The sequence below is a fragment of the Sorex fumeus genome, unplaced genomic scaffold, assembly GCF_029834395.1.
Source record: "Sorex fumeus unplaced genomic scaffold, SorFum_2.1 ptg000006l, whole genome shotgun sequence".
Classification (NCBI taxonomy): Eukaryota; Metazoa; Chordata; class Mammalia; order Eulipotyphla; family Soricidae; genus Sorex; species Sorex fumeus.
The window spans coordinates 49,829,735-49,857,730 of NW_026606063.1; the positions used below are offsets into that span (position 1 = coordinate 49,829,735).

Here is a 27,996-nt window from a genome sequence, read left to right on the forward strand (position 1 = left end):
GCTTACTCCTGGCCCTGTGCTCTGGGATCCCCTCTAGTAGGGCTAAGAGGGACTACATGTGGACAGGGATTGAACCCGGGTAGGCTGCATGCATGGCAAGTGACCTATCATATCTCTTTGGCCTTCCTACGGCTTACGTAGAACAAGCAATTTCACCCGAGATTTTTATCCACTCCCCTCTTCTTACTAAATCTAAGCCTTGTGTATTCATAAGCTTGCCTGTCTCTTCATTAGTTTTGCTTGCTTTAACAGAATTCCAAAACACAGTGCTTTTTGTTTTGTTTTTTGAGCTCTTGTGGTACTCAGAGGCCATTCCAGCAGCACTCAAGGAGTCATGTGGTGCAAGGGATCCAATGCAGGCCTTATGCAATGCTTATGCTCAGTCCATTCAGAGAGAAATGTAGTTTGCTCTTTCCTGCTATACTTAAGTAAATTTCTTTTTAAATAAAAACTATTAAAAAATTTATTGCTCTCCAAATTACAGAAGTGGGTTGTCCAGGGTTAACAATGATGCTATGTCATCACTAACAAAACAAACATCCACCCATGGGGTCAGAGAGATAACACAACAAGTAGGGTACGGCACTTGCCTTGCACACAACTTACCCTGGTTTGATCCCTGGAACTTTGCATGGCTCCCCGGAGCACCACCAGGAGGGATCCCTGAGGGAGCCAGAAATACCTTCTGACCACCATCAGGTGTGGCCTCAATCCTCCTCTGCACCCCTCCTCTCCCCCCCAATAAACTGACAAAAGCATCCTGAAGTTCTACACGGTGTTGTCACAGTTTATGCATGTGGTAGTTCCATGTCCAACATTACTGAATCATGACTGCTTGTTTCTAAACAATGACTTTTCTCTTTGTGCCACAGTATCTGTGTTGGCTAAGGTAGAGAGAAATTCCCACCGTAGGGCGTTTGCCTTGCACGCAGCCAACATGGCCGACCCGAGTTCGATTCCTCCACCCCTCTCGGAGAGCCCGGCAAGCTACTGAGAGTATCTCGCCCGCACGGCAGAGCCTGGCAAGCTCCCCGTGACGTATTCGATATGCCAGACACAGTAACAACAAAGTCTCCAATGGAGACGTTACTGGGCCCGCTCGAGCAAATCTATGATCAACGGGAGGGCCTTTACTTACTTTATAAATGTTTGGGGCCACACTCATTAGTGCTTAGGACTAACTGCTGTCTCTGTGTTCGGGGGTCACTCCTGGTATGTAGCAGAGGACCAGAGAGGTACTGGGATCAAACCTAGGTCTGGGGGCAGGAGCAATAGCATAGCGGGTAGGGTGTTTGCCTGGCACGTGGTCGACCTGGGTTAAATCCTCGGCATCCCATATAACTCCTGAGCATCGCTTGGTGTGACCCAATAAAGCAAAAACAAACAAAGAAACAAAAAAAACAAAAAAACCCCTAGGTCTGCTGCATGCCAGGCAAATGCCCTACCTGTTGTACTGTCTCTCCAACCCCACTAGTTTTAATTCTTAAATTAAGGATGTGTGAATGTGAGACTTAATTTTTAAAGAATAAGAGAAGTTTACTTTTTTTGGGGGGGGGGGGAAGGAGGGGTTAAGCAGTGCGGTCACACTCAATGATGCTCAGGATTATTCCTGGTCCTGCTCAGACCATACGGGGTACTGGGGATCTAACCTGGGTCAGGCACGTGCTAGGCAAATGCTGCTACCCGCTGTAACTAAAATTCTGGCTCCTGAATATGAGTTTAAATGTATATGGAAAATTAGCACAGTGGTAGGGCGTTTGTCTTGTGTGCAGCCGGCCTGGCAGAGCTAGGTTCAATTCCTCTGCCCCTCTTGGAGAGCTCAGCAAGCTACCGAGAGTATCTCGCCGCACGGCAAAGCCTGGCAAGTTACCCGTGACATATTTCACGTGCCAAACAAGTAACAAGGAGTCTCACAATAAAGACGTTACTGGGCCCGCTTGAGCAAATCGAAGAACAACGGGAGGACAGTGACAGTGACAGTGATGGAAAATTACCAAAAACATTTAATTGCCATATCATTTTTGATTGAATTTTGCATATTTTCAAAAGCACTCATGAAGTAATAGCAATCCTCAGTGTTATCAAGGAAGAACCCGAAAAATAATGAGTTTATTCTTACAATGAATTATAATGCCCAGATTAGAACGTCACATATGCGTGGGAGTAATAGGGTCCTTGCCTTGCGATTGGCTGACCTGGGTTCAATATTAGGCATTCGAGCCCTGCCAGGAGTGATCTCTAAGTGCAGAGCTAGGAGTAAATCCTGAGCACTGCTGGGTGTGACCCCCCAAAAAAACAAACGAACAAACAACCAAAAACCTTCCTTTGACTCAAACTAGAATTTTGAGGTTTTATTTTTTATTGAACGCACCTTCAGATGCATTTTATATAAATGTAATTCTATTCTTTTCTTTAGATTACAAGTAGAACAATTGAATAGTCGATATACACAATGATATGAAGAACTTTTTTATATGCCAATACTGCAAAAAGCAACAGTTTATCTTTAAAAAAAGTCAATCAAGTTTAACATATTTTATTTGTCCAATAAAGGTAACTTCACAGTTTATTTTCAAAAAATGTTTTCCCCACCACTAAAGAAAGCATAGTATAAAGGGTAAACATACTCAAGTATAATTATGACACACTGACAGACTAAGCCAAACTTTAAGTGCTAAAACATGAAAATCTATAGTTCTCTTACCTTTACCTTTCCAAATTCATAAAATACAGTAAGAAAAAAATGTGATATATTACTGTAATAATTATAACATTTAACTGAAAATATTTGGTTTTAGTAATTTATATAAAAAATTTACTTAAATCACTCAAAATAAGTAGTACTCCTTAAAGAAGCTGAACCTTACATCTAATCTCAAATTATTCTATACTATCACAACAAAGGGGTGGAGCGATAGCACAGCGGTAGGGCATTTGCCTTATGCGCAGCCTGCCCGGCAGAGCCAGGTTCGATTCCTCCACCCCTCTCGTAGAACCCGGCAAGCTACCGAGAGTATCTTGCTTGCACGGCAAATCCTGTCAAGCTCCCCGTGATGTATTTAATATGCCAAACACAGTAACTACAAGTCTCACAATGGAGACCTTACTGGGCCCGCTCGAGCAAATCGATGAACAATGGGAGGACAGTACAGTGCAGTGCATCACAACAAAAGGTTACATATAGTTTATCTACCATTCTGGTCATAAATTCTTCTATTAAAATTTTAGAAAAAAGAATTTCCAGATACAATTTATTACCAGATAATATATATTGTAATTTAGCACTTAACCCCCACAAAAAGAAAAAAACACAGTAGAAGTTTTGTCATATTCTGTGCTGAAGAATACCTTGGCCAGGTGTGTGGCTCAGTGGTGGAGCACATGCCTTGACTGTATGAGACCTTGGGTATGATTCATGGCACCTTTTCTAACCTAAACAGCGCTGACTCAATTTATTGCCTTTACTTCACTTCTAGCAGTTGATTTAGATATCTCAGTACTCCAACTTGTTGTTGTTGTTTTTAGTGAATGGTTTTTCATTGAAAAAAATTTAGAGAAATGTGAGCAGAGAGAGAGAGAGAGAGAGAGAGAGAGAGAGAGAGAGAGAGAAGAGAGGGAGGGAGGAGGACAAAGGAGGGAGAGAAGGGGTAGAGAGAGAGATGTTCAAAAAGAGAACATGATCTTAAAAGAGCGTTTGAAGGAAGTTATATACAATCCCTCCAAATGTCTTGGTTTAGAGTTCTCAGCATACATAAAAGTAATCTGGATATTGTCAGAGGGAAGACCTAACAGCCTGGAAGGTAATTTCATAATCTCATCACAGCCTTTACGTACTTCTGTAGCTTCTCCTTTTCTTTACTTTGTGTTTTTGAAATTTAGTTTTTTGGCTATACCTGGTCATGCTCAGGGGTTACTTCTCGCTCTGCACTCAGCATCTACTCCTGGCATGCATGGGGATGATATGGGATGCTGGAGACCAAACCTGGATCAGCAGTGTGCAAAGCAAACACTCTCATGGCTGTACTAGTGCTCCACCCACTGCAGTTTCTCCTTTCCTGAGGAGTCCATAAGATCTTGGATCACATCTGGCAGTACTCAGGGATTACTCCTGGTGGTGCTCAGGGATTGAACCAGGGTCAGCTGCATTCAAGGTAAGCACCCCAGCCCCTGCACTCTCTCGCTCTGGTCCAATACAATGTTCTAGGGAAAAAACTTCTTTTTTTGGGCGGCGTGGGGGGGGGGGGTGTGTGACACCCATAAATGCTCAGGACTTACTCCTGGCTCTGAGCTCAGAGATCAGTCCTGGTGGCCTCAAGAGGAACGCATGGGCTGCTGGAAATAGAATCTGGGTTGGCAGGTTGAAAGGCAATTGCCCAAGCTGCTGTATCAATGCTCGAGGCCCATGAAAAAAAATTTTTTAAGAACAAAAATTTTCTCTTAAAAAATAATTTTTTTTTTTCTTTTTGGGTTACACTCAGCGATGCACAGGGGTTACTCCTGGCTCATGCACTCAGGAATCACTCCGGGCGGTGCTTGGGGGACCAAATGGGATGCTGGGAATAGAACATGGGTCGGCTGCGTGCAAGGCAAACCCCCTACCTGCTGTGCTATCGCTCCAGCCCCTTAAAATATTTTTTTAAGAACAAAATTTTCAAGGAATCAAAGCCGAATATGATTGAACACAAATGGAAAAATTTATAGAAGAAAATTAATTTCTTCTATTTGAGGACTACGAACTGCATTACAAAAATTGGACTAAATTTTCTGAACAGAATCAAGATTTATATTTTAAATAATGTTACTTATTATACTGTTATTATAAAAAAAAAGCCCCCAAGAAACTTTTAGTAATGTTTTATGCTGAGCATATACTTGTTTCTTTTATGTTTTGCTTAGTCTTATATTATAGAATTACTCAGTTGGTTGAACATGAAGTGTATAGGGAAAAAGGATAAGATACTTAAAAATTTTTCAAATAATTACAAGTTTTTAGCAATACCTGTAAATGTATTAGTATACACACATTTATGATAGTATTTTATATGATTGAGCAAGTATAGAAATAATCCAATTTTGTGGGAAATATTATGCTAAAATTCAACTGTACTTAAAATAATTTACTAACAAAATAAAGTCACATAGTAATATCATATTCCAATTGGCAAATGAGCATTTTATTTATAATCTTAGTAGCAAATGCTATACCTAAAAGAAGAGTATATTCAATGAACATTTTCAATTTTTAAAGATAGCTTAAATACAGAATTTTAAAAAGTGATTATATTAGGTAGAAGCAGAGAATCTATGAAAAGATCAATATTATTACTGCTAGAATTAGTTATACCATTAAGTACAAACTAAAGTTTTGAGTCTTAATGAAAGACAAAGAAAATAAACCTTTAATATATTTTAAGTATTCCAAGAGAAAAGCTAATCATATTACAATGGGATAAAATGTTATATCATCCTAAGAACAAGTGGAAATAATTTGTAAGAAAGATATGTTTCAGGTTTTTTACTGTCAAAAAAAATTATTAGGGTTAAATATCATTCCACCCCTCATCCTTCACAATACTTCTAGTGACTTTCTTAAGATAAAAACACAACAAAAGGTAATAGTGTCAGTTGATGATGACTGTAAAATTAAAAAATATTACTGACTAAAACAAACCCAACACTAGACATAATTCAGATTAGAACATTTTTATTATTTAATGTAAAAATAGTTTTTGCCTTTTCTCATGTTTGTTACCACTCAATTTCTGAGGACTCAAAATCAATTTACTCTAGAACTTAAAAATAAAATTACACACAAAAACTCCCCACATCAATGATCCTTACTGTAGCAAACTGTATATTCTCTAGTTCATCAACCTTACTCTCACTTAACATAGGATTTTAAATAAGATGAAGATGACAGCAATGTCCATAATCTTAAAATCTAGTGATCCAAAGAATCTCATGGTTCAATAACCTGTAAAATATAACCAAGTCACTAGACCAATATATTAGTGTAAAACTTTAATAATTTCTAGCAGCAAAACACCTGGAATAGCCAAAAACAAGTATTTTAATTGGATTGCAAATTAATAGTTTTTTTATAAGAAGTAATTTTTAAAAGTACTCTATAGTTTGACTGCAGGCAAACATAAAAGATTAAAGATCTTGTTTATCTCCACTTTTCCCAGCAGAATCAGGTGAAACAGCCCCCTTATTAATTTCAACAAAAACAGACTCAAAGGCAGCTTCCTGTTCATCCAAAGAATCAGCAGCCGTGGCTCCTTTAGTTAGTGCCGTGCTGGTAAAAGATTGTTGCTGCTTGGAAAGTTTACTGGATTCCACTGTTTTTCTACCTCTTCTTTTACCAAGAATTTTGACATAATTAGCCGGTATGAGTCCTGTTGTTTGACCATCAAGACTAGCCAGAAGCCAACCACGCACTTTGGGTTGCTGGTCTGATGGAAGAAAAGACAGCTTTGTCACAACATACTTTGGAGGTCAAAAAGTACAGTGATAAAAAAACTTAAGTAATAACTTTCATATCTATGTAATAAAACACACAGACAACCTTAAGCTGAGATTTTTTGTTTTGTTTTTGGGTAACACCAGGCAGTGTTCTGGGCCTACTCCTGGCTGGCTTGCAGCATCATATGCGGTGCGAGGGACTGTACCCATATTAGTCGCATGAAAGGCAAGTGTCCTGCTCACTGTATCATTATTCTGCCCCTAAAACTTTTTGTTATTTTTGAGCCACACCTGGGAGTGCTCAAAGCTTCCTTCTGGCTCTAGGCTCAGGGATCATTTCCAGAGGGGTTTAGGGAAACACAAACTGCTGGGACAGAACCTAGGATAGCCACATGCATGGTAAGTGTCCTACTTACTTGGTCCTTCCTCCCCAAACTTTAGAACAACATTTCCTACAATAAACACTTCAAGTGAAAAAGCAATGTAATCACAGCAATTATAGACTGACAGGGATGCTTAGATGATAATATATCATTTCTTTGGTTTGATTTGCTACATTTAATGTTGACCTTATGTTTTACCATAGGGGTTAACAGAAATTGAAAATTAGTACTTTGTTTTTCCTTGTTACCAGGGGCTGGTAGAAGGGAGGAATGAGGTGTTACATTCCTGAAATCAAGTTCACATTCTCATTCATGTGTCATGTCACAGAGCTGGAGTATTCTGGTTTAAATAGATCATACAAATGAAATACTTATTTCAGACAACTATGGGACAACACCATTGAACACTTCTCTCCTTCCATCAGATATGGAAGATCTACAATGATACTTGAGAGAAATCCTAAACTCCTTCTTAGCTACTTAACAACCAACATCTCTTGTTGCAGTTTTTTATACAGTATTAACACATTCTAAAAATGTATAGACAAGTCTGATTTATTAATTATACCTTTGAGAGCTAAGTTTAGCATATCTCCAGCACGGAAAGAAATTTCCTCTTCAGAGACGGCAGTAAAATCATATTCTGCTCTGGCAACTACATGGTCATCTTCACCACTTGCCCAATTGGTGTTATCTATAAACCAAATTAAGAATATTAGATTAGTAAAGCCTACTAATGGATAACATAACCTCAGTTTGGTTTGCAAACTGCATACAATATTAAAAAAAATGATTTCCCCCACCAATAAATCCTATAATCAACTGTAAAAGTCAACAATATGTTTGCCAGGATATCTATAATTAACCTTTTTTCTTCATGTTCTGACTAAATCCTAGTGATTTTTCTAACCAAATTTTAGAAAAACCTAGTGATTTTCTTTCTGTAAAAGGTCTGATCTTAGGGACTATAAAGATAGTACAGGAGTTAATGTGCATCACTGCCAGGTGTGCCCCTGAGCACAGAATTGGGAGTAGCCCAAAGCAGTGCTGGCATGCCCCCAGCCCCCCCACCCCCCACAAAAAGGTGGGGTGGGGAAGAGGCCTGAAAGAACAGTGGATAGGCACTTGCCTTGCATGCAGACAATGCAGGTTTGATCCCTGGCACCACATATGGTCTCCTGGGCACTCCCAGTAGTGATCCCTGAGTGCAGAGCCAGGAATAAGTTCTGAGCACAGATGGGTGTGGCCCCCAAACCAAAAGAAGGTGGAAAGGAGGTCAGAATGTAAATATTTTAGGCTTTGCAGGTCATAAAGAAAAATTGAAGATATCATGTAGTTCATGTAAATGTGCAATTAAAGAAAATTTCCCCCCCAGTTTTTGAAAAAAAAAAAAAAACTTAAAAATATAGTAACAACTGAGTTTCCTCTTCATTACTAAGAAGAATAAGAATCTGGGAGATAGGATAACATTTCACATAACTGGGTCTCCAAAGTAATGTTTCTATACATATGAAGTACGAATGTTCACCTATTAATGTTAATTTGTGATGAGGTTTGAGGTATTTTATTTACGGAAAAGTATTTTTGACTGTTAGGTTCTGTCATAGGCTGATCAATTGAACATGTGGTTTTAATTGAGCATACAAAGATGAATAGTCTAACTCTGTTTAATTCTTCTTTTGATATATATTTTTATCTTGTCATTAGTGATTGATCACTTCCATAGAAGACGAAGGGCAAGTTCTTCAGCTGCAAAATGAAATGGACTTTGAAATACACACCTGGAGTGCTAGCATACTTGGCTGCTGTGCTGAGTGAGGATGCGGTGCTCACGTGGAGCAGCTCGAGATTGCACTTGCAGTCCTGCACATGCAAGGAGGTGGCTCACCGCTAAGCCACATCCTGGACCTCAAGAAAAATTCTTCTGTGTTCAAAATAATACTTCTGTGTTCGAATTTGAGCTTTGAAAGTGTATCTGTTACAAATGTAGATAGAAAATTTTGTGCTTATCTTTAGACAGTTTGGGAGGTGTACAGAGGAAAATTTTGTGCTTATCTTTAGACAGTTTGGGAGGTGTACAGAGTGTAACAATGTAACATTACTTGTAATTATAACAACAATAGTTATGGCTAAATATCTACTCCAATATTAAGTTTTACAAAAGACTGTTTTGTTTTATAGCTTTAGAATGAATTAACTGAAAACATTTACTTGGTAATCAGTTAGGCAGTAACTGATAAAGCTGATTTCCAAAGCCATTATGTGTTTATCAGTAAGAATAGTTGACAATGGCTTTTGTTCAGAAAAACTCAAGTCTTAATCTTAAAAAGTATTAAAAAAAAACTATTAAAGGGGGCTGGAGGAATAGCACAGCGGGTAGGGTGTTTGCCTTGCACGCGGCTGACCCGGGTTCGATTCCCAGCATCCCATATGGTCCCCTGAGCCCTGTCAGGGGTGATTCCTGAGTGCAGAGCCAGGAGTAACCTCTGTGCATCGCCAGGTGTCACTCAGAAAGCAAAAAAAAAAAAAAAAAAAAACTATTAAAAACACTTTACATTCAATCATCAGGGAGATGTAAAACAAAATAACAATCAGATATTACCTTACACCAGAGACTGGCACACATCAAGAAGAATAAGAACAATCAGTGCTGGTGCGGATGAGGGGAGAAAGGGATTCTCATTCATTGATGGTGGGAATGCCGAGTGGTCTAGCCTTTTTGGAAAACAATATGGGCATTCCTCAAAAAACTAGAAATTGAGCTTCCACATGACCCAGCAATACCACTTCTGGGAAAAATAACCCTGGGGTGCCCACCTCTGCCCTCTGCTGGGGGGGAGGACATGCGGGAAATGGGGGATATTGGTGGTGGGAAATGTACACTGGTGGAGGGATGGGTATTGGAACACTGTATAAATGAAACAATCACGAAAGCTTTGTAACTGTATCTCACGGTGATTCAATTAAAAAAACCATTAATTAAATTTAGCCTCCACTAAGTCATCACACTATTATGTGATGGGCAAGTATGTCAGGATCTTCAACTTCTAATACGATAAAATCCACAGAACAATAGTTATGTAATAAGAGTGACTCAGTTTTACCTTTGACACCACTAGTTTGATAACAGGATATATATTCAAATATTTTCTGCAATACATCTGATGAATAATATAATATTCAGCTAATTTACAACTTTGTGCAAATGTTTTATCTCCTTCATTTTAATGAATTAACAAAGCACCATTATCAATTACATTTACAGGGTTGTATAAAGGTATTTTTGAATAGCTGTTTAAAAGACAATTCTGAATTATATCTAGTCTCACTTGGTGAAGAACTGATAAACAAAAATTGCTACTATGCCTTGTCACATTGAATTTTTTAAAAGCATATGACCTTAAGATGATTTGTATTAAATATTTTGCTCTATATTAGACACTAGTCATACAAAAATATCGTTCAATAAGAGAAGAAAATTTTAATTATACGCTATAGTTAAGACCAAAATGAGGGATGGAGAGGCTGTAAGGAGTGTAAGGTGCTCGCCTTGCAGGTGTCTGACTCAGGTTCCACCCTTAGCGCTGCATATGGTCCCCCAAGCACCAAGTGCAAAGATAGGAGTAAGCCATGATTACTGCTGGGGATGATTAAAAACAAAACAAACAAACAAAAAACCCAAACAACAATTAAGATAAAAATGTAAATAGGGCACTGCCAGCTTAATTGTAGACCTTGCTTTTACCAGATTAATGAACATAGTTTGAAACATGATAAACCTTTCTCTGCTCCAGGAGACAATGAGATTTTCTCAATATTTAGGTACCTTAATATAACCAGTTATATAAAAATAAAAACTAATCTGTGGGATTTTTTTGGGGGGAGGAGGGTGGGATAAGATCTTCCAAGCAGTGTCCAGGACGCCAAGAGCTCCTTTGAATGGTTTTTGGTCAATGGAACTGGGGTTTAATGTGAGGGCCTGCAGATGTAGTGATGCTTGTCTTGTGGTCCTGGGGATTCCGGGGCCACCCTGGCAGAGCTCAGGTGCCTTCAGCACAGTATCCAGGAATGCTCAGGGATCATGTGACACAGGGATCAAACTAGGGTCAGCAGCATGTATGCATTCACTACCTTTGAAAAGGTGGACATTACTAAGCAAGACCAGTGCATGTTTAGAAGGGAAAACACACAGCACTTGCTTAACCAAAGTCATTATCAAAATTTAAAAAGCTGGTATTTTTTAAACAAGTCAACCTCATTTAAACGAGGATTATCCAACCAAAAATATTCTATTGCCCATTCATGATCTGAATCTGGTAAATGAGATCAGTTTAAATATGGTACACATAGAAAAGCTGAGAAATTTGTTTGTAATAAGGCTATATAAACTATTACTCATTAGTAGATTTTTCTGAGTTAAATTGTCAACTTTTCCTTTTAGTCTTTTTATGCCCATGAAGGTAATTTTGTGTTCTAGGGTTATGCATTTTTGTGGGGGTTGGAGGCACATCTGGTTGTGTTCAGGGCTTTCAGGGATCACTCCTGGCAGTGTTCTGCAGCACCAGGGATCAAACCAGGGACAGCAACATACAAGGCAAGTGCCTTAACTTACCCTGTGCTAGCTCTCGGGCTCAATACCACTTATTTTTAAATCATTATTTTATTACATGACACAGAGGGTCTTACTTATAAACTGGACGTCCTGCTCTTCTCAAAAAACCGTTCTTAATGAAAGGTTGAGAGTCAAAAAAGTCTCTTCTTCCTGGACACATTTATAATTAATGTTATATGCTGAGACCACTCTCCACTCGCATGAAGGTACCAGCAGAGGAACAAAGGCATGCGGGTCCCAGGGCTGAGATCTCCAAGCCTGCTCAGATCGGGGCTGAGCATCCTCCACCCAGATCCTCCATGTTCCAGTAGGCAGGGGTCACACCCACCAACTGGCCCCCTGGCGCCGTGTAATCCCATCAATGGCCAAGACCCAGAGACTATAAAACCCAGATCCCGGAAGCGACATCTTACTATCTCATCCTTACTTTGGACAAACTGGCAGGCTACCGAATGTAACCTGCCCACACGGCAGAGTCTGGCAAACTCCCCGTGGTGTACCCAATATGCCAAATACCAGTAACAATAATGGGTCTCATTCTCCTAACCCTGAAAGAGCCTCGAATGTGGCACATTTTAAAAAATCTCAGGCTTAGGACAAAGGAGACATTACTGGGGCCTGCTTGAGGCAATCGACAAACAACAGGATGGTCGTGATCGTGATCGTGAAAAAGATTTCAATTTCCTTTCATAGCTAACAAATGAATTTATCACAAGCTTACTTTGGTCATAAGCTTCTTTTGTAGTATCAAAGATTAAGCCAGGGCTTTATGCATGCAAAGCATTAGCCCTTTTAGCACTTTGTGATCCCTTCTGTGATTTCCTTTTTCTGATGAGAAATTTCTAGTCATGAGATATGCTACTTTTGAATTTCTGATTTTTTTTGGACCACTGATTTCCCGAGAGTTAGGAAGTTCCTGATGATTATTCTGTCTAATAATGTCAAACTTCAAAAAAAATTTTCGCTACAACCCTCCTTTCTTTTGTGTTGACTGGTTAATGCTCCCATATTGTAAACCATAGAGATCTCCAGGGGTTTCAGTGCCTGCATACTGGGCCATTGTGTTCGCTGAGGTTCACATTACTTTTGCTATGGCCTTTGCATATGTAACTCTCCAGGGGCTACATTCTTGGTTGAGACCCACAAGTTTTGGTGTTTGCTGGGGTTTGCTGTGGTGAGCATGTGCTCACCCAGGTGACACTTCCTGGCTATGGGACTTACACATCTTTTTAGTTGTGGTGCCTGCCAGGGCTTACATCCATTTTTTTTGTGTTTACACATACATGGATGTGATGGATAAAGCCACAACTGTGTGGTATGAGAGGATCACAGGCAGCAGTGTTGCCAGGTTCAAAGAGCTAAATTGCCAGAATTATGTCCAGTACATGTGGGACACCAGGGATTTGAACTTGTGGGCACATACTTGCAAGGCAGGTGCTCTAGGTTATTGCATTATTTCTCCAGGCCCCAAATACACACACACACACAAACAGTACCCACTTAACAGAGCTATGACGTCATTGCATGATTAAGGCAATGCTTTATGATCTAATCCACTAACAAAATAATCCATATTTTATTGTGCCTAAAAATTGTAATATTCAAAATTCACTTGTGTGGTTTCTATGTGCTCATAATAAAAAAATACATTAGTATATATACTTGGTTATTTAAACTTTACTTACTGAGTTATTGTTTCTGAGTTTCAAATTACTGAAATTTTTATATTGTGTGGAGTGTGAGGCAATTACTGCAAAGCAATGACAGTGGTCAGATAGTGCAGATAAGATTCTCTGCTGCAAATTACTCAAGCAGTCATTGTAACACATCATAATGTAGTTGTTTTCTAATAAAACTTACTAATGAATATCAATATTTGAATTTCATGTAATTTTCACATAAACAAAAACAATTTTCTTTACATTTCCCCCCAAACTATTAAAATATGTATTCAGTATTCAGCTTGTGCTCAAGTCAGATTTAGCCCACAGGCCATATTTTGCCAATCTGTGGTCTAAAAATGCTAAGAAATGATACAGCTGACACTACTTTAGACTTTGTCTCAATATTCTACAGCAGGCTTAAATTCTACAACCACCACCACTGGGCCTCCTTTTACCTGGCTCCTTATGTCCTAGACGCCATAGGATGCTTCTTTATCACTTGGCTTCTCTTGCTATGCATTACCACAATCTTTCTCTATTGACTCCTTTCGGATTAAAAACTTTCTCAGATCTCCTTTTTTGGGGGTGGGGTGGGAGAAGGCACCACGCCTGGCTATAATCAGGGCTTACTCCTGGCTCTGCTCACTCTTGGTGGGGCTTGAGGGACCACTCGGGTGGCAGGAATTAAACCCGAGTCAGCTGCATGGAAAGCAAGTGCCCTATCCACTGCACTATCTCTTCACCTGTTCAGATCTCATTTCTTAAAAGACAAAGCAAAACAAAAAATGGCAACTGCAAACAACTTCACATCAACTTGCTCTAATCTAACTTGCTACTTTTTTTGTTTTTGAGTCCCGCTGGGCAGTACTCAGGATTTACTCTTGGCTCTGACTCAGGGATCACATATGGAGAGGCTCTGGGAATCATATGGGTGCCAGGGATCAAACCTGGGTTGGACACATGGGAGGCAAAACTCCCTATTCATTGTACTACTGCTTCAGTCATTTACTACTTTTAAAAAACTTCTTCTATTTGTTAATCTCTTTCTTACATTTTCTGTCTTTATTTACCTCTTACTCCCACAAGTTTATCTCCATTTTATTAAAACTACTTGCTAGTTTTTCGCTAGAGATAATAAACTCCAAATGCAAAATCTAATGCCTTTTCTAATTCTTGATCTTATTATAGTATATCTGACACCAACCATTATCATTCCCCTTCTTGAAACTTCCTATCTCCACCTTCACTTCTATAGTAGAGGAATAACGAAGCTCTACCTCTGTGTCTCCTGATACTCAGCATTCATTTCTATGGATGAGTGATAGTACTATCATCCACTTACACTATTATAATGATTATGTCTATTTGAATGATTCCCTTTTTTTTTTTTTTGGCTTTTTGAGTTACACCTGGCGATGCTCAGGGGTTACTCCAGGCTCTGCGCTCAGGAATGACTCCTGGGGGTGCCCAGGGGACCATATGGGATGCTGGGGATCAAACCCAGGTTGGCTGCATGCAAGGCAAATGCCCTCTCCACTGTGCTATCTATCACTCTGGTCCCGTGAAAGTTTTTATGGATTGAGATTCTGTGGTTTTTAGCACTGTGAATAATGGTTTCTCATTACATAATTCCAACACCATATCCATCACAATATACTCACCTGCCTCCTCCAAAGAAACTTCTCCCTCTCAACATCTCTCCTCTGCCCCCTACCCCACTTGTATAGCTCAGTTCTCATTATGCTGCCTTTGCACCTTTTTTGCTACCTTGGTGTGTATATTTAAGTTCCACATGACAGAGAGCATTCGGTATCTATCCCTTTCCTTCTGACATTTATGGGGATGACTCTTAGATATTTCTTTCTGAATTCTTTCCTACAACCCTTTTCTATCTTATACTTTGCCTTCTGAAACTTAAGTTCTACTTGAAATTCTCAGTTGCAAATAAAAGTCAATAACAAAAAGAATGAAAATTTCTCAAAAAATTAGTTGGTCCATGTGATTTCTCTAGATCTCCTTGCTCATTTTGTCTTCAAATGCATATCCAAACTATACCCTACCTCAGAACATTTGTCCTTGCCACTCTGGGCCAACCCAATGCCACCTCTCATTTGAGTTATTATAACTGTCTCTGGAGCTTTGGATTGGCATCTGCTACAATATCTAAAAACCACTCTTGGGGGAAAGGTTTCCCTTTCAAAACCTTAGTTTTAAATCACTCCTTGGCACAAAAATGTGCCACAATTCCCCGTTTTAGAATAAAGGCCAAATTCTTAAGTTTCTACAAGGCTTATGCAATCTACCCACTATATTGTTCCCTCTTCATCTCCTGCTTCTCTTTTACTAAAGTCACACTGGACTTCCTTCTATTCACATGACATTCCAGGCATATTGCCACTTAAATATCTTTGCAATTTGCTATTCACTATGCCTTAAATACTTCCTTCAAATAATTGCAAGGTTTATTCCCATCTTTTTTGGGGAGGCCTCCCTTACTATATACAGCTTTATAAACCCACGTCCTACCCCTGGGATTCTGCATCACTCTTCCCTGCTTAATTTTTTCCTTAGTAACATTTGATATATTGCAATTTACTACACATTTTTCCTATTTATTATGTCTCCCCATTAGTCACAACCTCAGGGATGTTTATTTCCTGTTATATACTTAGTTCCTTTGTGTCTGCTGTAGTGGGCCTTCAACACACTGAAATTACTGAAAAACCAGTATCCACCTCAATCCAAATTTTGAGGACCTACTCTTTTTCTTTTTTTGGCTCTTTGGGTCACACCTGGTGAGGCTCAGGGGTTATTCCTAGCTCTGCACTCAGGAATCACTCCTGGCAGTGCTCAGGGACCATATGGGATGCCAGGGATTGAACCCAGGTCAGCTGTGTGCAAGGCAAATGCCTTACCTGCTGTCCTATCGTTCCGGTTCCACGTACTCTTATTTATTTTTTGCTTTTTGGGTCACACCCGGCGATGCACAGGGGTTACTCCTTGCTCATGCACTCAGGAATTACTCCCGGTGGTGCTTGGGGGACCATATGGGATGCTGGGAATTGATGCTGGGTTGGCCGTGTAAAAGGCAAATGCCTTACCAGCTGTGCTATCACTGCAACCCCACGAGGGTCAACTCTTAACCATCATGCGCTACATCTAGCCAGTGACTAAATACGCTGAAAAGATTCTATCTTAGACCTTCATTATCATTAATTTAGTCTTATGCAAAACCATCCTATTTTATTTTTGTTACTGTCTTTTTACAAACATCACTTTGAATTAGTGTCTTCTCTAAACCTCGATTCCATCACTCGTAAAGTGAAGTTAATTCCCATCTCTTTGGATTGCTATAAGAATTAAATAAGCGTGGGTATGGTACCGAGAGCAGGTCAATCTGTACCTGCGGGGTGAGTGCATCAGTCGTCTGATGGTGCCTTCAGACTTCCTGATACCACAAAATTGTGCTGTACCTTTCGCTAGATCCCAACAACGTGGGACCAAGTTTACCAAGAAATTAAACTAACAAAAGTTAGGCATATGGAAGCCACGCCCACAACCACCTCCAGCTCACCTCTACAAGCTTATTTATTGGCCTTATTTCAGAGACCCATAAATAAATCTCAAAAGAGAGCAAAAGCCACAATTAATCTTGGACCCATGCATGGCTGAACAGACTGGGATAAATTGGAGAGTGGGTCAGTCTGGAGTGCACCCAAGCAGAGCACCCAGCAGCCAGTTGCCCACCCAAGCAGAGCCCCTTGCAGTCGCTTGCTTCCACAATCCAAAATTATACCCCTGGCCTGACTCCACCATCTCAGGATGGACTTTACAGAGACATAATTTGCTGAAAATTCTGGTGTGTGGGTTTTGCGATTGAAATCTCCCGGCTTTCTTGTTGGGATAGGCTACCTACCCCACCTCCCTATACTTCCAGAAGCTTTGGCAGTCACATCCACACCCCAAAGCTGCCACAGAATTGAAAAGCTACTCTAGCCTTACTGGCCTGATAAAAATACCAAATGCCCTGAACAAACATCATGACCTCTTAGCACCTGCATTGCAAACCACAACGCACAAAAGCAAAAGGAGAGCAAGCAAGCAAGAAGGAAAGTGCTTCCCATAGAGGAAGGTTGGGGTGGAATGTGGGGTATTGGGGGATGGTGGTAGGGAAACAGGGGACATTGGTGGTGGGGTGGGAAATGTACACTGGTGGAGGGATGGGTGCTGAATCACTGTGATGACTGAAACCCAATTATGAACAGTTTTGTAATGGTCTATCTCACAGACATTCAATTAAAATTTTAAAAAAAGTAATGTGGAGTTCATGCCCAATTCAATCAGCTTAATCCGTGGCTTAATAAATAGCAGTACTCCTACATTTAAAAAAAAAGAAATAAACTAAAATATACAAATACCTAGTCATTTCAGCCTGGCAAGCTCCCCGTGACGTATTCGATATGCCAAACACAGTAACAACAAAGTCTCCAATGGAGACGTTACTGGGCCCGCTCGAGCAAATCAACGAACAACGGGAGGGCCTTTACCTTTACCTTTACCTTCTTACATTAAAAAAAACTCAACCTTATGTCTCTTCCCAATTATTATTTTTATCCTGTTAGTAAATTTTATAAAGACATGGGAATTTTATCCTAATTCTGTGCTTGCCACACCATCAAGTTCGATACCTTGTAAACAATAGTTAGCCACAATAAATAAACAACACATTTTTTCTTTTGATACTTTTTCCCCCAGTTTTAGTTCTAGTTAAATATAGCTAGATATATACATGAATACAGCAAAATATTATTTCGTCGATTGCCTCGAGCAGGCCCCAGTAACGTCTCTTTCATCCTAGCCCTGAGATTATATTCAAGGCTCTTTAGGAGAATGAGACCCATCATTGTTACTGGTATTTGGCATATTTGGTATGCCACGGGGAGTTTGCCAGACTCTTATATATAGCAAAATATATAAATGAATATAAAGATAAAGAATATAAAGAATGTTAAAATATTAGGAAATGATAGCCTGGCTGTACTAGAGTCTCTGAGCACTTCTCTGCAGAGCTCTGAAACCACCAGATCCATTCTTGATCCTCCACTCACCCTGTGTGACAACTCCCCTGCCCACCCAGCTTCTTCTTCTTCTTTTTTTTTTTTTTAATTTAAAGCAGGAGTAGTGCTTTGGTTACACCCTGGTTTTGCATATGCTAAGTATACGCCCTACCACTTGAACTGGATCACCCCAGTTCGCCAGATTTGTGTTTTAATGACACTTGTACACAACTAATACATGTTAAATTTATGGAATTTCAGGATTTTGCTGACATAAAGGAAGGCTTCCTATGGTTATTTTGTGCAGATCTTCGCTGCATTTATCTGTGAGCAGCTGTCAATTTACTTCGTGGAAAATTGCTTGAGAATTGTGGAACACAAGTGATATCACGCAGATAGTTTTCACTTTGTTTTAGAAAAACAATTGGTTATGTCCAAAAGAACCCCTACCTCCCTCAAAAAAGAATACTATTCAACAAATCTACTCTTGAAATCTAAGATTATTTTATTATTTTTTAAAAGCCATTCTCTTACCTGTTACTTCATCACTCTGGGTAGACAGCAATTTCCAGATGAGGTAAGGCCCACCAAGGATAACAGCAAAAAATAAGAATATTGGCCAAGATTTTGCTGAGTTAGCTGTTCTGTCCTCGGCTCCAAGGGATGCCACAGTTCCTTCACTTTCTGCCCATAGGTCCTCATTCTCAGAGCCTCTTCTTAGACCTATCATCCACTGTAACCGCCGGTAAAGATACCTTATAGTCCTAACTAATGCAAAAGCTGAAAACACCTTTGTAAAGTGTATTTTTAATCGGGAAAAGTGATTTGCTACATCCAACACAGCCCTAAAACTGTTATAGACAGCTGAAAAGGTAGCATCCATCATCATACTGACAGAGGCAAATGCATGCACGATACTTTCAATGGACTGAAATGCACCTCTGCTGCTTTCTTCAGCTTGCTGTACAAATCTACTAGGTGGAAGATCATCCATACGTAGGCGATTATAACCCAACCCATTATATCCATAACTATAAGGGCTATAGTTTCCATAAAACGAATTTCCATAGGCACCATATCCAGAAGAAAATGAACTGTAAGCAGGTCTGAAAGTGTTCACACTGCTGCTTCCCGTCTGCTGTGATGGCCTTGGAAGAATAGGCGGGGGCACTCTGGTAAGTGTTGGTTGTCCTGGTCTGATTAATAAAGTAGGACCCAAATCAGCAGATCTAAAACCAGAAAAGATTCAAAACAGACACTTAAACACACAAATTCAAAGTAAACATTAAACAGCGTCCATATATCAACACTATGATGTATTCTACTGAAGTTGTTTTAATAGTATCCAATACCCAGATACTTAGAATCTCAGTGATATGACAAAATAACAGAATTCCACTACTTTCCTGTTTACCCATGCTAGCATTATTAGTTTCATCATCAATCTCTGTTTTTTCAAATTTTGTTTTATTTTTTTATTTTTTTAAAATTATATTTATTTGTTTTTTAATAGTGAGGCACCATGAGGTACAGTCTACAGTTGTAGACTTACACATTTTTGTGCTTGGGTTTCCATTATACAATGATCAAACACCCATCCCTCCACCAATGCACATTTCCCACCACCACGGATCCCAGCATCCCCTCCCCCCCTCAGCCCCCATCCCACCCTGCCTCTGTGGCAGGGCATTTCCCTCTCTCTCCTTTTGAGTGCCATGGTCTGCAAAAGAGGCATTGAGTGGCAATCATGCTGGTCGACAGTCTACCCTCAGCATGCTCTCCCATCAAGGGTGGGCGGATCCTCCCAACACCCTTTATTTGGTGTTCCCTTCTCTCTCTGAGCTCCCCCTTCCCCAAACATGTGTGGTTGTCCTCTGGGTCATTGAGTAAAATTCCTGGTACTAATCTCTGCCATACTTGGGTGTTAGTTTCCTATTTTGTTACTTTATGTTCCCCAGATGAATGCAATCTTTCTATTATTTTATTTTTTAAATAAATTTTTGTTTTGTTTAAGGGAAGTGTTCAGGGAATCCCTCCTGGCTATGCATGGGGGACTAAAAGGTATCAAGGAACAAAAACAACCCCCCCCCACCCCCCCGGTTCTCTTCCCACCTTCTATGCAGACATGTGCTACAGCCCCTGAGTTCTCTCTCAGATCCTCTGGTTTCTTTTACTTATTTTTGGTTGGGAGGCAATACCCCATGGTGCTCAGAGCTTACTCCTGGCTCTGAATGTAAGGATCACTCCTGGTGGGCTTGGGGGACCATATGAGGTGCCAGGGATTGAACTTGGCTCTGGTCACATACAAGGCAAATGCCCTACCTGTGGTATTATCACTTTGATCCCTCCTGTGGTTCATTTTAATGACGCATCTAGGTCTAGGGATGTAACTCAGTGGTTAAGTTCGCTCTGTGTGTGTGTGTGTGTGTGTGTGTGTCCAGCACCACAAAAATGTTAAAAGACATATCTACATCTATGAGGCTAGCAATGTAAGTGGTTGGTAGAGCACTTATCCCGTACATATAAAGCCTTGGGTTCAATTACTAGCACACAAAAAATTACACTTTTTATTTTCTAGGGTTATTTACAACGAAATACTTGTCTATCCTTGTACCTAGATGGCACTATCTTAATTAAAATAGTTTTTATTAAGGGTTGCTAATATCCAAAAAAAGAAGTTTTCCTTTTTAAAAGTGTCTTTGTTGTGAATGTGTGTATGAGAATGAGAGTTTGGAATTTTACATGTTTCTAAAAACAAAAGTCAGCACTAGTGGGAGTTTAGGGATTAATCTACATTAATTCTTGTTAATCCACATTAACTTTGTAGACTAAATTAAAGCAATCAACCTCTTTATACTGAATTTTAACCCATAATATATGTATTTCAACAGATCAACAGGTGAGTCTTTTAAAGATTTTTTCCCCATGATTTTTGAAAAATTGGGATGCCAACCAGTGGTCCTGAGGATGAGGGCCTGCTGTACTAAGGAGAAAATATGCAGTGCCAGGGATCAAACTGGGATCAGTCTCATGCAAGGCAAGCGCCTTAATCTTGTGCTATTTGGTCACCATTTTTTAAAGGGGTAACTACTCCTGGCTCTGAATATTGGAATTACTTCTGGTGGGGACCATGTGGGATGCTGAGGACTGAATCTGGCTCAGTACAAGACAAACACCCTACCCACTATACTATCGTCTTAGCCCCTTGTTCTTAAAATTTTTACCAAAAAAAATCATATGAGTCTGCCTGGAATTCTTAGTGTGAAAGCTCTTAATTTTTCAGAAACTGATTTCTTTAGAACTATGCTAATGGACCATTGCTAGTTTATGAATTCTTCCTATCACTCTCTAGTGAGAAAATGAAACTTGTTTGACTCTGCTATATTTTTACTGTTTTGTAAAAGTATTGGTCATGAACACAAATTGAGAAGTACTGCTTTATATGTTTACTTATTTTGGCTTTTGGGCTACAGACAGCAGTGTTAAGGGGTTACTCCAAGTTCAGTGTTTGGGGTTGCTCTTAGCAGTGCTCAGGAATCACACAATAGGTAGAGACTGAACTCTATCCTCCTGCATGTAAAGCATGCCCTCTAGACCTTTGAGGTACCCCCCCCCCCCCAGCCAGATGTACAGCTAATATAAGACTGTACCATCTCTCTAGCCCCTTATACTGGATATTTTCTTTCTTTCCTCTTTTCTTTCTTGCTTTTTTCTTTCTTTCTTCTTTCTCTATTCCTTTCCTTCCTTCCTTTTTTTTTTCGGGGGCGGGGAGGGCATATGGGATGCTGGATATTGAACCTGGATTGGCCGTGTACAAGGCATACACCCTAGCTGTTGTACTGTCTCTCCAAGACATGGACATTTTCTTTCTTACTATGCTGTAGGTCACTGGTATTCTGAGAGCCAATCTGGCACCTAATAAGGAGCTTGCAACCATAATAAAAGCCAACAAATGATTTCTTCACAGAGAAAGTTTTGCGAGCAATAAAATTCCAATTGAATTAGTGTGTTCAAGGTCTACATTACATTCTGTCATTTCTTATCTACTTATTAACTAATTCAGAGGATTAGTACTACACCTGACAGTTCTTGGGGAACCATAAAGGGAACCAGGATTGGCAAGATTCGAAGCAAACACTTTAGCCCCCTATTATCCCTTTGGTCCTCATATCTATTTACATTTTGCTTAACATGTAGTTTAAAAACTAGCAGCCACAGATTCTCACCTACAAAAAAGATACTTGGAGAAGCACCAATACTAGTTCTGTTTTGAACAGTGTCTTCACAATATCCAAAATATAACTAAAGGAACTGAGATGATTTGAAGCTCGGCTTGTGTTCTTAACAAGGCTTAACTACCTCTTGCCCTTTTCTCCACTACCTCCCCACTATCCCTTCTCTTCCTATTACTGCAATGACAAGATCAAACAAGTTTGCTTGTAGTTTTTGCCAGGGCTTGTACCCTATTTAGCTGAGATGCTTGCACACACTTGGCTGAGATGTGGCAAGAAATCACTCATGTTGCTAGAGATAACAAACAGCAGAACTGCCAAGCACAAGCAACAGAGTTGCCAGGATCATGGCTGGAGTATGCAGGAATAAAAGGGCTTCAACTGTTAGCCTCATGCTTGTAAGGCTCTAAGGACTGAGTTATCTCATTTATCTCATGGCCCCATCTACTTTCACACCTCCACAGTTTAAGGGCTACTAAAAGGAAAACGATCTACCATAAAGCAATAAAAGTTAGATCTGATACCAAAAAACCCCATAATTTTTAAAAAAAATAATGTAGGAGAACTGCTAATTGTTCAGCCATTAATTAAGCTGATTTCATTGGGCACGAACTCCCCTAAAATTGTTGTTTTGTTTGTTTGTTTGTTTATTTTTTGAGTCATACCAGGCACAGGGGTCACTCCTGGCTCTGCACTCAGGAATGACCCCTGACAGTACTCAGGGGACCATATAGGATGCTGGGAATTGAACCCTGGTCGACCGTGTGCAAGGCAAACGCCTTACCTGTTGTGCTATGGCTCCAGTTCTTCTATATTTGTTATAGGCTAATTATACCTAGGGACATACACGCAAAGGTCTGAGGATACAGAATTCGGGATGAGGGGAGTCAGCACAAAGGACTGGAGCAATACTTGCACACACTAAGCCCCGGGTTTCTATCCCTGACCCAGCATGGCCACCTGTGTACCACAGGTGTGGCCCTGGTGGTTTCTGTGCACCACCTCTGATCTGAACAGCACATGGGGGTATTCAACAAAAAAGCTGAGAAAGAATTCAATATCATATAAATAAGATAACATTGTTATTCAACAAAAATAATCACAATTAAGCAGAATTCATCCAGAAAATGTAGGAATAATTCAACATTAGGAAGTCAATGCAATAAATCACAACTTTTTAATATTTTGAAGTTTACATTTTAACTCAAAACTAGGATATTCCTTTATTATGATTTGGGAGGCTATCTTTGGGGTCTGGGGAAACACTGTCAGCTTGAATTTATATATGGCATATACAAAATTTTTTGGGCATTCCAGGTCCCACACCTCATAATTTACTAGTGATAGCAAATAGAAATTTTTTTTTCTTTTCCTTTTTTTGGTGTTTTTTGCCACACCTAGAGATGATTAGGGGTTACTCCTGACTCTGTACTTAGAAATTAACTCCTGTTGCTTGAAGGACCATCTGGGATGCCGGAGATTGAACCTAGGTCAGCTGTGAGCTAAGTAAGTGCTCTACCTGCTGTACCATCACCCTGGCTCCAAACTGGAATTTTCTACTTAAATTGTAGGTGGAAAACTGTAAGAAAAATACATGTATTATCTCAATAGATGCAGAACCTTCACTTATAAAATCTAATGCTACTTTATAATAAAAATATGAGCAATACCAGAGAGATAGTATAGGGTGTTAAGGTGTTTGCCTTGCATGTGGCCAGGGCTGCATATGAATCCCACAGCACTGCCAGGAATGAGCCCTGAGTAAAGTGCCAGGAATAGCCCCTGAGCACTGCTGGGTGTAGCCCAACCCGACCCCAGCTACCCTACAAATAAAAATCTTGGCAAGATAGAAATCCAATATAAGGGTTGGAGACAAATTCATACACTTGTGTTGTATGCAGCTGATCTGATTTGACCTGGTTCCCTAAGCATCACCATAGTGATCCCTGAGAACAGTCAGGTGTAAGGCCCGAACGCTGTCCAGTATAACTCAAAAAAAAAAAAAGACAAAGACTATAAAGCTATTAAACAAATGCAAATGAATTTCATAGTGATAATAGTCAACAGAAATGTCAGCAAAAGATAGAGGAGAAACTTCAATGGCCAATAAACATTTAAAAAGAAGCTCAGGGGCTGGAGCGGTAGTACGGCGGGTAGGGCATTTGCCTTGTATGCAACCGGCCCGGGTTCGATTCCCAGCATCCCATATGGTCTCCTGAGCACCGCCAGGAGTGATTCCTGAGTGCAGAGCCAGGAGTGATCCCTGTGCATCGCCAGGTATGAACCAAAAAGAAAAAAAGAAAGATGCTCAATCTTACTACTAATCAATGTAAAGAATGATTAAATCAGTATTAAAAATAACAACAACTGCTGAGAATTCTCTCCAGCAAAAATGTAAAAATTGGTATACAACCACTTGGGGGAGCAATTTGGCAACAGTGCTAGAAGACCTTTTCATCAATTTCCACTTCTCAATAATGCTTTAGAAAACTCCTTGCAAAGGCCCAAATAAAAAGGGCACAACTGATGATTGTAGCAGCTTTTTGGAGGGGTAGAGGGGTGGGCCACACTCAGTAGTACTCTGGAATCATATGTGGTGGGGGATTTGAACCTTGGTCAGCCCCTGTAAGGCAAGCACCTTTACCCATGTACTATCTCTTATCCCTACAGCAACTTTTAATGTACAACAGCTAAGCCCTAACACTGACAACAGAACAAATAGTTTATTTTTAAACTGGAAAATATTATCTGGTAGTTAAATGAACAACAGTTTTATGTATAAATAAATCTGAAAAAATACTTGGTGGGAAAAAATTTCCATCAAGTTTTGATACACAATGTTAGGTTTTTTTTTTTTTATGTAAGAGTACTGCTATTTAATCAGCCACTGATTAGGCTGATTGAATTTTGCACGAACTCCACCACAATGGTAGTTTGAACACAAAGAAATTATTTCATACACGCACAAAAAGTACACACAAATGAAAGTACTAAAGTGTAAATAAAATATAAAAACATTATCTGTCAGATTCACCACCAAATAAGGATAGAAGTTACTGCAGAAAAACCGAATGTGAGTGTTTAAACGCTTCAGTAAATTTAACTTTTATTGTTTTGGTGCCAGATAATGAAACCCAGGGTCTCATACATTCATTCACCGCTGAGCTATATCCTGGGTTACTGAATTTTGATTTAAAAACAAGGGAGGGCCAGAGAGATAGAACTGCAGGTAGGGTGCTTGCCTTGCACAAGGCTGACAAACGTTTGATTCCTGGCGCCACACATGGTTCTGTCCAGTCCCATCCTCTCCCAGTTCTGCCAGGTGTAAGCCCTGAGCATAGTGGAATGTGCCCCTGCCTCTGCAACCCTCTGCCACCAACCCAAAGAACAACAAAAAAACCCCCGAGGAGGCTGGAGGGATAGCACAGTGGGGAGGGCAGTTGTCTTGCATGCGGCCCACCTGGGGTTGGGTTCGATTTCCAGCATCCCATAAGGTCCCCGCCAGGAGTAATTTCTGAGTGCAGAGTCAGGATTAACCCCTGAGTATTGTCGGGTGTGACCCAAAAGGCCAAAAACAAACAAACAAAAACCAAACAAGCCCCCGCGAATCTAGCAAAATATTAATATGTCTTTTACAAAGCTGTTCATCACTAGGTTTCAGTCATACAGTGTTCCAACACCCATCTCTCCACCAGTGAAAAATGTTAATATTTCTTACAGTTGGGAGTGAATATGCAAGTATTCACAGACTGACAGTTTTTACACCTTTAAACTATCCCACAATAAAATAAAAGGTGGGAAATGGCTAATTTTACTGTCCACCCTCCTCCCCTTGTTCACCGATTTGCTCGAGAGGGCACCAGTAACGTCTCCATTGTGAGACTTGTTACTGTTTTTTGGCATATGGAACAAACCACGGGGAGCTTGCCAGGCTCTGTTGTGTGGGCGGGATACTCCAGGTGGCTTGCCAGGCTCTCCAAGAGGGAGAGAGGAATCGAACCCAGATCGGCCTCCTGCAAGGCAAATGCCCTCTACCCTCTGTGCTATCGCTCCAGGCCAGCTGATTTTACATAAACCAATATTTAAGACAATAAAGTACAACACCTCTTGATTCTCTTCCAAAGAACATTTCAGATTGTTTTTTTTTTCCTGACAGTCAAAATCACTCATAAAAACGATAGCATAGTCATCCCTGTCTCCCAGCATAATTAAAACGGACTTGTTAAGTATCTGTTATTATCAAATTAGGTTGCTACTATGTTCAAGCGTTTAAAGATAGCCTAGATTTTAGAACCCAGCTAAAATACATTTTCCCATGTATCAGGGTAATTTTTTTTTAATGAAAACAACATAGGTGATGGGACACTGAGTCTCTTCACCTGAACCAAGTTGAAAGGGCTCTTACACTCTATTTTAGTCTTCTCTGAATTGTGGATGTGATTAATGTAAAGAACAAAAAACAAACTATAGGCCTGATTTAAGATTTATGCTCACAATTGTTTCTCACAATCATTCTAACACTGGAATGGGAAGTCTACAGTGAGATGTTCAGTTTCATTAACGATGGTGACAATTAGTCTCAGTGCCTCTCTCCCTTTTTTTCCTCTTGTTAAGGATTTATCAATTTTATTAATCTTTAATAAAATCTTTTGGTTTCCTTTAAAAAAGAAACCAAACAAACTATAGGCCTAAGAGAAAAATCATACTTATTTTGCAAACGAATAAGGACCAGGCCTCAATTTTGCAAATAATCGTTTTAATCCTGCTTCTCCAAGTCTCTACCCCAATTCTTGCTAAGCTACTGTGGAAAGAACAACAAGCACATATATATTTGCGCTGCAGACGCGACCTTTGGAGATTTCACCAACTTCTCCAGATGTTTAAAAAATAAACAAACACACACACACACACACACACAAAAACGCTTCTGCGAGACTTTGCTCTCTGGCGAGCTGGGGCAGAGCAAATTCCACTGTCATCAACCAGAGACAAAAAAAAATTCAATGCTTTCAAGAAGGGGGGGGGCCGTCCAAGCAGTGTGGCCCGGGCGCCCCGCAAATAGAAAAGCGCAGGAAAACGCCCCTCACCCTTTGCTTCAGACGCTGACACTCATCGAAGCGCCCAGAAGGTCTCCGAAAAAACCTCGTATCTGAAACACGTCAAGTTCAAAAAAAAAAAAAAGAAAAGAAAAAAAATCACCATTCTGACAGTAAAATTCCTCTCGCGGGCGCCAGGGCTGCACCTCAGCCCCCTCACGGTCGGGGGCTGGTGGTGAGGGGGAGGGGACAGCGCACCCCAACTGCCTCAACCGCCTGCCAGACAGGTCCCCGCTCCAGCCCACCACCCTAGCGGCCGGAAGAATCCCACACTCACTGGAAAGTGGGGCCGGGTCCTGGGCCCGGCCCGGCCCCCGGAATTCGGCGGGTCTCCCAGGGTTTCGGGGGAGGCGGCGGCTGAGACGCCATCTCCAGCGCCTCCGCTCAGCTCCCTGGGCTGTGGCACTCACCCGGCCGGGGTGTAAGTGCACCCCGAGCGCCAGGCCCAACGAGCAGAGCACCGAGACCTCCGCCCCGCTCACCCCCG

General features: G+C 40.4%; 1 protein-coding gene across 1 annotated transcript; it reads right to left on the bottom strand.

Annotated features, from left to right (window-relative positions):
• Positions 1–2,338: 2,338 nt before the first annotated feature.
• On the bottom strand, positions 2,339–27,933 carry PEX13 (peroxisomal biogenesis factor 13). The gene is made up of 4 exons (XM_056122906.1): positions 27,787–27,933; positions 18,716–19,410; positions 7,417–7,542; positions 2,339–6,455 (listed from the first exon to the last, which is right to left on the bottom strand). The coding sequence occupies exons 1-4, from the start codon at positions 27,876–27,878 to the stop codon at positions 6,157–6,159; spliced, it is 1,212 nt and encodes a 403-aa protein (XP_055978881.1). The 5' UTR covers positions 27,879–27,933; the 3' UTR covers positions 2,339–6,156.
• Positions 27,934–27,996: the final 63 nt, after the last annotated feature.